The sequence below is a fragment of the Pristiophorus japonicus genome, chromosome 11 (assembly GCF_044704955.1).
Source record: "Pristiophorus japonicus isolate sPriJap1 chromosome 11, sPriJap1.hap1, whole genome shotgun sequence".
Lineage (NCBI taxonomy): Eukaryota > Metazoa > Chordata > Chondrichthyes > Pristiophoridae > Pristiophorus > Pristiophorus japonicus.
In genome coordinates, this window is record NC_091987.1 from 89,809,490 (window position 1) to 89,819,103 (window position 9,614).

Sequence of the window (9,614 nt, forward strand, 5' to 3'; positions counted from 1 at the left end):
GGAATGCATTGCCTGAAAGGGTGGTGGAGGCAGACTCAATCTTATCTTTCAAAAGAGAGTTGGATAAGTATCTGAAAGGAAAATCTTAGCAAGGCTATGGGGAAAGGGCATGGGAGTGGGACCACCTGAGAGTCGGCAGGGACTTGACAGGCCAAATGGCCTTGTTCCGTGCCTTTTGTTGCCTCGGCCCCAAGCTCTGAACCTCTCTGCCTCTCTACTTCTCTTTCTTCCTTCAAGACGCTCCTTAAAACCTACCTCTTACCTGCAATAATTTCTACTTGTGCGGCTTGGTATCAAGTGTTTTATCTCATAATACTCCTATGAAGCACCTTGGGACGTTTCGCTACGTTAAAGGCGCTACCTAAATACAAGTTGTTGTAACCACTCTATGATTCCATGATGTTGGTGCACCTGTCCTCCCAGAGGATTTGCAGGATCTTGCAGAGACATCATTGGTGATATTTCTCCAGCGACTTGAGGTGTCTTCTGTACATCATCCATGCCTCTGATCCATACAGGAGGGCAGGTATTACTACAGCCCTGTAGACCATGAGCTTGGTGGTAGATTTGAGGGCCTGGTCTTCAAACACTCTTTTCCTCAGGCGGCCAAAGGCTGCACTGGCGCATTGGAGGCAGTGTTGAATCTCCGCATCAATGTCTGCCTTTGTTGATAAACGGCTCCCGAGGTAAGGGAAGTGGTCCACGTTGTCGAGGGCCGCGCCGTGTATCTTGATGACTGGGAGGCAGTGCTGTGCAGCGAGGACAGGCTGGTGGAAGTCCTTTGTCTTATGGATGTTAAACGTAAGGCCCATGCTTCCAACATCGCGACCAACATCAGTGTCCTCGCCCAGGCTAACATCCCCAGCATTGAAGCACTGACCACACTCGATCAGCTTCGCTGGGCAGGCCACATAATTTGCATGCCAGACACGAGGTTCTCTAAGCAATTGCTCTATGCAGAGCTCCTTCACGGCAAACGAGCCAAAGGTGGGCAGCGGAAACGTTACAAGTACACCCTCAAACCCTCCCTGGTAAAGTGCAACATCACCACTGACACTTGGGAGTCCCTGGCCGAAGAGCGCCTAGGTGGAGAAAGTGCATCTGGGAGGGCGCTGAGCTCTTCGAATCTCAACGCCGCGAGCGTGAAGAGGTCAGGCGCAGGCAGCGGAAGGAACGTGCGGCAAATCAGTCCCACCCCCACCCCACTTCCCCCAACGAATGTCTGCCCCACCTGTGACCGGGTCTGTGGCACATGCATTGGACTGTTCAGCCAGCAAGGAACTCACTTTAAGAGTGGAAGCAAGTCTTCCTCGATTCCGAGGGACTGCCTATGATGATGATGATGATGATGGATGATTCCATGAGAGGCAGAGTCAATAATTGCCCTGTCCTGCGGAGGGCGCTGTCTGCATCAGTAACCGCTGTACGCATGCGCTGGTGTCGGTAGCGTTGCGCAGTGGGGAAGGGGCGTGTGTCGCTGAGGCCCGGGCTGAAGATGGACAAGCTGAAGAAAGTGCTCAGCGGGAGCGACTCGGCGGAGGATAGCAGTACTCTGAACGAGGTGAGGCCCGGGGATACAGGGAGGGGGCTGTGAGTGAGGATCGGCCGGTGGTACACTCACCCTGAGGGAGGCAAGGCCGGTGGTACACTCACCCTGAGGGAGGGCGAGGGAGGCTAGGCCGGCGGTACACTCACCCTGAGGGAGGCTAGGCCGGCGGTACACTCACCCTGAGGGAGGCTAGGCCGGTGGTACACTCACCCTGAGGGAGGCTAGGCTGGCGGTACACTCACCCTGAGGGAGGCTAGGCCGGCGGTACACTCACCCTGAGGGAGGGCGAGGGAGGCTAGGCCGGCGGTACACTCACCCTGAGGGAGGCTAGGCCGGCGGTACACTCACCCTGAGGGAGGCTAGGCCGGCGGTACACTCACCCTGAGGGAGGCAAGGCCGGTGGTACACTCACCCTGAGGGAGGCTAGGCCGGCGGTACACTCACCCTGAGGGAGGCAAGGCCGGTGGTACACTCACCCTGAGGGAGGGCGAGGGAGGCTAGGCCGGCGGTACACTCACCCTGAGGGAGGCTAGGCCGGCGGTACACTCACCCTGAGGGAGGCTAGGCCGGTGGTACACTCACCCTGAGGGAGGCTAGGCTGGCGGTACACTCACCCTGAGGGAGGCTAGGCCGGCGGTACACTCACCCTGAGGGAGGGCGAGGGAGGCTAGGCCGGCGGTACACTCACCCTGAGGGAGGCAAGGCCGGTGCTACACTCACCCTGAGGGAGGGCGAGGGAGGCTAGGCCGGCGGTACACTCACCCTGAGGGAGGCTAGGCCGGCGGTACACTCACCCTGAGGGAGGCTAGGCCGGTGGTACACTCACCCTGAGGGAGGCTAGGCCGGCGGTACACTCACCCTGAGGGAGGCTAGGCCGGTGGTACACTCACCCTGAGGGAGGCTAGGCTGGTGGTCGACACATGGGGCAGGACATTAGGAATGTGGGGACAAAGTTGGTTAAAGCTCTGGGTAAAGACAGGACAAGGGTGTGTGCAGAGCTGGGATCGGTGCCGGAGCTCAGGTGTGTTGCATACTGCTTCCCAACCGTGTTGTTTATCTCTGATACTAGAGTTGCAGTGAGGAATCTGCCTTTGAGCCTTTCACTGTAATTGTGAAATATCAGGTTTGGTGCTTATTAACTAACTGTAGAGGAACAGCCAGAAAATGACAATTAATAGATTGGAATAGAATAACAACTTTCATTTTAGATAGCACCTTTTTATAAATGTCCCAATGTAACAGAGTGGTTATCAGCCAAAATTTGACACCGAACCACTTTAAGTGATATTTGGACAGGTGACTTAAAGCTTGGTCTAAAGAGCTAGGTTTTCAGGAGTGTTTTCAAGGAGGAAAGAGAGGCATAGAGGTATAGTGAGGGAAGCCCAGAGGTTAGGGAGGGCCAAGGTGTGGCCGGCAATAATGGAGCAATGGAAATTAGAGATTCGCAAGTAGTCAGAATTGGAGGATCGCAGAGATTCTGGAGGATTGTAGGTTGGAGGAGGTTAGAGATGAGGTGGGGTGAGGCCATAGAGGGATTTGAATACAAAGTTGAGAATTTTAAATTTGAGACATTGCTGGATTGGGAGCCAATGTAGATCAGCGAGCTCAGTGGTGATGGGTGAATGGGACGTGGTGCAAGTTAAGGTTCGGGCAGCAGAGTTTTGGAAGAGCTGACATTTACGGAGGGTGGAAGCTGAGTGGTTGGGCAGGAAAGCATCGGAAGTTTGGAGGTAACAAAGAATGGACTGGGGCAGGGATGGAGTTTGGCAATATTACACAGATGGAAGTAGGTTGACTTGGTGATGGAAACGATATGAGGTTGGAAACTCAGCTCAGGATAAAGTAGGACGCCAAGGTTGCAAAAAGTGGTTCAGCCTCAATCAATGGCCAGTGAGGGGGATGGAGTCAGTGGCTGGGAATACATAGAGGAGAGAGAATAACAGTAGTGGAATGTGATTTATGTTTCCTTGAAGGAGGAGAGAAGCACAGGGAGAACTTTTAGTTCAAAGTACTGTCCATTGGACATTAATATATCTGGTACATAATCATTTTTTTGAATGTCAAATTTCCTCACCAAATCTGTGATTCATTATATCACGCCTCCTTGACTTGAGACCAGTCTATTGACGTCACTGACAATGGGGTGATTCTATTGTAGGGCAATTTCATTTATTCTTGTAGGGATTTGGGCTTCATACCAATCTGGGAGACACCTGACTATGGGGGGACATCCTACTGGCTTGGTATATTACATATATCATATGCATTACTTATGAGTTACAGTACATAATCAATTGAATTGGTAACATTTACTGTTTATACTATGTTACGGAAGAAACAACAATGAACTATAAATGAAATTATAATTGAAAAGCAATTATATAAATTGGACAAATTACTACTGGAAAAGAGAAGGTTGAGTGGCTATATGATTGCTGTTTTTAGGATTCTAAAGGGTCTAGATAATGAAGACCATGACATGCTGTTTTAGCTTGTCCAGAACAGTGGAAACTGAGGACAAAGTGTGCGGTTGAAGGGGGTGGAGGTAAATTCAAAATGAATTTGCGCAAACATTATTTGAGTGAGTGGTAAATCTATGGAACAGCTTCATAGGGAGACAGTGTTGATTCATTCAAATGCAAATAACACATTTCAAAAATTTTATTTGGTCCAAAAGCCCTTGTTGTTAGACAAGTGCGCCAGAAATCTGTTCTAGAAAGGATTACTTTTAAACTCCGATGGAATAATTCTGTTTTTGTATTGTGCTTTGTTTCCTGTTGTGTCTTACTGCTTCTATGTAATTTCTTACTTATAACACTTTGCCCTGGCGACTCGATATTTACTGCCTTACACAGATGACGAGATTGGTTGGCACCCTGTGTGATGTCTGGTGTACTATACCTTACTCGGGGCTCATTTCTGGTTCCGTGCTGCACAAATCTACATAGCATATATAAGGCGTGCAGGTTTCAGTTCATAGACTCAGTCTACTTGTTGAACTTGCCTTTCTGCAGTGAACGCGAGTTTAAAAGTGGTGAGAAAAATCCTCGACTGTTAGCAAGCTCTTTGGCCGGCTGAGTAAAGTTGCAGATAGAGCTTTGTAACAACTGCACACATACAAATCCTGTCCATGCACGGTAGTTCAGTATTACTTCTGGTCTTCAAAACCAGTTTACAGTTTAAATGGGGTGAATTTCAAAGCCGAACACTGAATCATAGAACACCTACCACTGAAATCTTTTGTTCATCCTTTTAACTTTCTGTACGTCTGTGTGACCTTCGCTACATATAATTTATGTACCATTCAATTTTCCTTTAAGTTCTTTAGTTTTCAAAAGTTTTATACAAATATAGACAAGCTTGTGATTCATACTAAATGTTCGATTTGTGGAATTTAATATACTGCACAGTAGTTATAGATGCTTACGTAATTTCTCTACTGGTAATGTTTTTATTCAAATATAACTATCAATTTTGGTACTGATCAAATGTGTGAATAATTTATAGTGGTACATCAAAAGGTCAGGGTTGTATTATAAATGTGTACATTGTTACTTGTTACTTCCTTGTGTAATGTATTTGCTTCATGGGTTCTTTGCTTAAGAATTCTTAGCAACACATTATTATTAAGAATAAGTTGAATTATTAACAAACATTTAACAATCATAGAAACATAGAAAATAGGTGCAGGAGTAGGCCATTCAGCCCTTCTAGCCTGCACTGCCATTCAATAAGTTCATGGCTGAACATGCAACTTCAGTACCCCCTTCCTGCTTTCTCGCCATACCCCTTGATCCCCCTAGTAGTAAGGACTTCACCTAACTCCCTTTTGAATATATTTAGTGAATTGGCCTCAACTACTTTCTGTGGTAGAACATTCTTCCTGCATCTAACCTGTCTCAACCCGTCAGAATTTTAAATGTTTCTATGAGGTCCCCTCTCATTCTTCTGAACTCCAGTGAATACAAGCCCAGTTGATCCAGTCTTTCTTGATAGGTCAGTCCCACCATCCCGGGAATCAGTCTGGTGAATCTTCACTGCACTCCCTCAATAGCAAGAATGTCCTTCCTCAAGTTAGGAGACCAAAACTGTACACAATACTCCAGGTGTGGCCTCACCAAGGCCCTGTACAACTGTAGCAACACCTCCCTGCCCTTGTACTCAAATCCCCTCACTATGAAGGCCAACATGCCATTTGCTTTCTTAACCACCTGCTGTACCTGCATGCCAACCTTCAATGACTGATGTACCATGACACCCAGGTCTCGTTGCACCTCCCCTTTTCCTAATCTGTCACCATTCAGATAATAGTCTGTCTCTCTGTTTTTACCACCAAAATGGATAACCTCACATTTATCCACATTATACTTCATCTGCCATGCATTTGCCCACTCACCTAACCTATCCAAGTCACTCTGCAGCCTCATAGCATCCTCCTCGCAGCTCTACCTAATCAGACTACACATAACCAGTTCATCCACTAGGCTCAGAACTGCATACCTCACCGTGGATGACCTAGACCCATGGGGTTTTATTGAGTCTTGTGATTATCACGTGACTGGCTAAGCCACTCAAACCTGTGAGCATACATTGCATCTTGGCATTAAAAAAGATTTTGCCTTGATCAGTCTTTTTTGTGGTTCAGTTTGCTCTGGGTGGTGAGTTTTCTTTTGTATCTAGGCCTCTGCTCAGCCTTCTGTGGTATTTTTGTTTTGAATATTGTGTTTGTGGATGTGAACGTCTTATACAATAGTGGCATTGTGGTTTAATGTCAGAAAGAATGAAGTCTTTAAACTTCTTACAGATCCCAAGTTGGATACTGATTTTGTGTTCTGTGGCTCTGTTTTTGTTCTGTTTCATATGATTTTAGAACTGTGCAGTCAAATTCTCTTCCTCCTTGATGTGCAGCTTTCCTGAGTTGATGTTTGTGTTCACCGTTATCAGAGTCATGATCTAGTTCTAGCTTGTTCCTATTGTCTTTTGCATTCCTGTTGTCTACTGTCACCTTCCCTGTGGCGGTTTTATTTCTGAGGGGTTTTTGGTCTCGGGTGTTCAAAAATGATTCTAATGAAAGCTCATTGTTCTTCTAAAGTTGCTTTCCCCACCTGCAGTAGGTCATCTATAGGCACAGGTTCACGGGCTCCCTCAAATCCAATTTATTTTAGTTTTTTCTCTATTTAAGCATTCGTGACTGCTAGGCCATGTAAAGCAAAAGTAGTGCCAGAAGATCCTCAATGCCTTTGTCTAACCATAGTCTGCCGCCTTGTTGGAACAAATGCCAGTACAATATATTGGGATGTCCAATACTCTGCCCAAATGTCCTGGCATTTATGAAGGAAGCACTTTGACATCAGTCTTTTAGAATTCTAGATGATGCACTTTACCATTCTCCCTTTTCAATAACATGTCCAAGATATTCTATGTAATTAATAGTCTATGGGCTAGACTTTCCATTAGTTTTGCATCACTACCGCCCACTTAATGTCCATTTTAATGCTGAGATGAGGTATACTGCCCATTTCGCAAAAAAATGGAAAGTAACGCCCATTTATCGCTCACTTATCGCCCAGTGTGACTTTCGGCATTTAGTTAACGCCGAGAATTAATACCGCCCGCCCACTTTTTCCTGCCGTAAAAATCAGAAAATGGAAACTAATGCCCATAATATCGTTGAGCGTTACTTTCGGCATCTTGACCACACATCGCCGAAAATATCGCTCGCCGAAACAAACGCTGAGAAAAAGTTGCTCTCTCCTGAACTAAACCCAGCGGTATGGACACCATGTTATAATTTGGAGGAGTTTTCATAATAAAGACTTCAATTCTGGGGAGTTTTGATGTAATCTGGAGTTATTTTAAGGTGATTTGAACATCCGAACAAACATCTTATCATACTGTGGACGATTTTAATTTCTTTTATTTGTTTTAGTAAGTAAATTTATTGTTTGTGAACAATAGGTCTAATACTGATAGTAATTGTAATGGGGCTTGTAATTCCTCAGCCTGTCTTGATGACTATGCACATGCTGCAGTCTAAAGATGGCAGAAGGTTTATTGAAGAGCAATGTGTGCCCAACGAGGTGGCAGACTGAAGAGGACGACGAGAACCTCACTTTCCTTTCCCCCCGCTTCTCCTCCCCACCTCTACCCCTTCCCCTCCCGACTCCAAGCTGCCTTGCCAAAGTGCTCCTCAGGCGCTGCTCCATTGGGGGGGGGGGGGGGGGGATGAAGACAGATCCGCTGGTTGGCCGGATACTGGAGAGGACGGCCCCGAGGAGGGAACGGCCTCCAAGCCAGAAGCAAGAACTTCCTCCTGGCTTGCATATGTCATTGGCAAGGGGGGTGCGGCACCTTGGGGTTCAGTGCCACGTTCCGGGACCACTGGTAGCCCTGTGACACCAATGTACCTGGCTATCACCTCCAGGGCCTCCGCTATCCGTGCACGTACTCTGTCATGGTGGCGGACATGGAGTGTCTGGAGGATCTGCTGACCTATTTCAGCACTCCTCCTGGACAAATTAACCATGTCCCTGCTTAGATCTGCCGCTCGTGGAGCAGTCCTGCTGCGCGAACCAACCTCCGCAGGGTCGGCGCCGGCATGCAGCAAAGTGCTTGGGCCCACTACCTCCACGGTGGAGGAGGACATGGCTGCAGGAGTACTATATGTCATTGGGTTGTATAGATGATGGAGCTTGTCGCTGCAAAGTCCGCACGGTCATCAGTAGAGAAAGCACCCTGCAGCTCCAAGGGCGAGATTCGGGGCTCCTCACTATCAGAATGACGATCCCCGCCGAGGCTGCCGCCGGATCCACACCTTGCCTCGGTGGTGTTGCCTGGGACTGCGCTGCTGGCTGAGCGACAAAACATAAATTAGGTTATTAGAGGAGAAGTGGGGTGCTAGGATCACAGGGTGATTCAAACGCTGCACACAGCATATGCACGACAAAAGCACCACTGCTATCAAAATGATCACAGACATCACACTTCATGAACATAACCAAATTCTGCATTACAAGATTTTCATGAGGCCATCATTAATTAGATAACACGTTCATCAATCATCTATCATATATTGTTCGGATATGAGTGGGTGTGGCATCTATTGACTTTACATCACACAATGGTGTGTACTTTACTCACGTGGCATCACATCAGGTTCTGCTGCTGCTGCTTGCGTGGCCGACCGGGAGTGGCTCCCCACTAGTGCCAGTGACCACTCCTCGGTCGGTCAGCTCACTGATGACTGGTCGACCGCTGCCCGTGCGCCGCTGCTCGGCTCTATTCTTTGAAAGTTTCTTCGACAAAAGTTAACAGCATGACATGGCAGAAGATCATTCCTAGGTACTGTCACAGAAAATGATACAACACATAACCGATAGATGTTATAATTATTAGCATTATTAACCTAAAGACGTACACCGTAAACATAGGCTTTGAGTAAAACATTCCCGGTCTAAGTGCAGTACGTCAGATCTGAATTTATTCACCCATTACACTTACAATTCCAATTATAAATATACAAGTAACTCAATAAATGTAATACTTACTCTGGCGGATTCGACAAGGTCGTTCCAGCACTTGCGGCACTGGTTGCCCTCACGCACTTTGTGCGTCACCGACGAGACCACCTCAGCTATGTCGGTCCAAATTTTCGGGTAAATCTTTGGGGTGGGCTTCCCACGGCAACCCCAGGTCAGTTGACCTCAGCGTGACTCCACCTCCTCCAGGAGGGAAGCATTTGCTTCATCAGAGAATCTCTGAGCCAGTTTTCGTCCTCCCATTGTGACTTCCTCTCCTACTTCACTGCTCTCGCCAAACGCCTCCTCCCCCTCCATCGTGCTGTTTCGCCTCCTCCATACCTTCCATGCAAATAATTATTTTTGTCCCAAAATCTCGTTGTAAACAAAGTAATTTTGCTCTCAATTCTTCTTATTCCTCAAATATCTTGCCTACTCCCACCACAACCAGACAGCACACCCACACACGCTTTAACTCTCCCCCCTCCCCGCCCTCTCTCTCCCCCCTCCCCGCCCTCTCTCTCCCCCCCTCCCCGCCCTCTCTCTCC

At 47.6% G+C, this 9,614-nt stretch overlaps 1 protein-coding gene across 1 annotated transcript in view; it reads left to right on the top strand.

The window, feature by feature from the left end:
- Nucleotides 1–1,446: 1,446 nt before the first annotated feature.
- The window catches only part of sft2d2a (SFT2 domain containing 2a), a 56,796-nt gene continuing 48,628 nt past the window's right edge, over nucleotides 1,447–9,614 (top strand). The window contains exon 1 of the mRNA XM_070893716.1: nucleotides 1,447–1,561. Coding sequence (XP_070749817.1) covers nucleotides 1,496–1,561 — 66 coding nt within the window. The 5' untranslated portion in view covers nucleotides 1,447–1,495. The remainder of the gene's footprint in view (nucleotides 1,562–9,614) is intronic.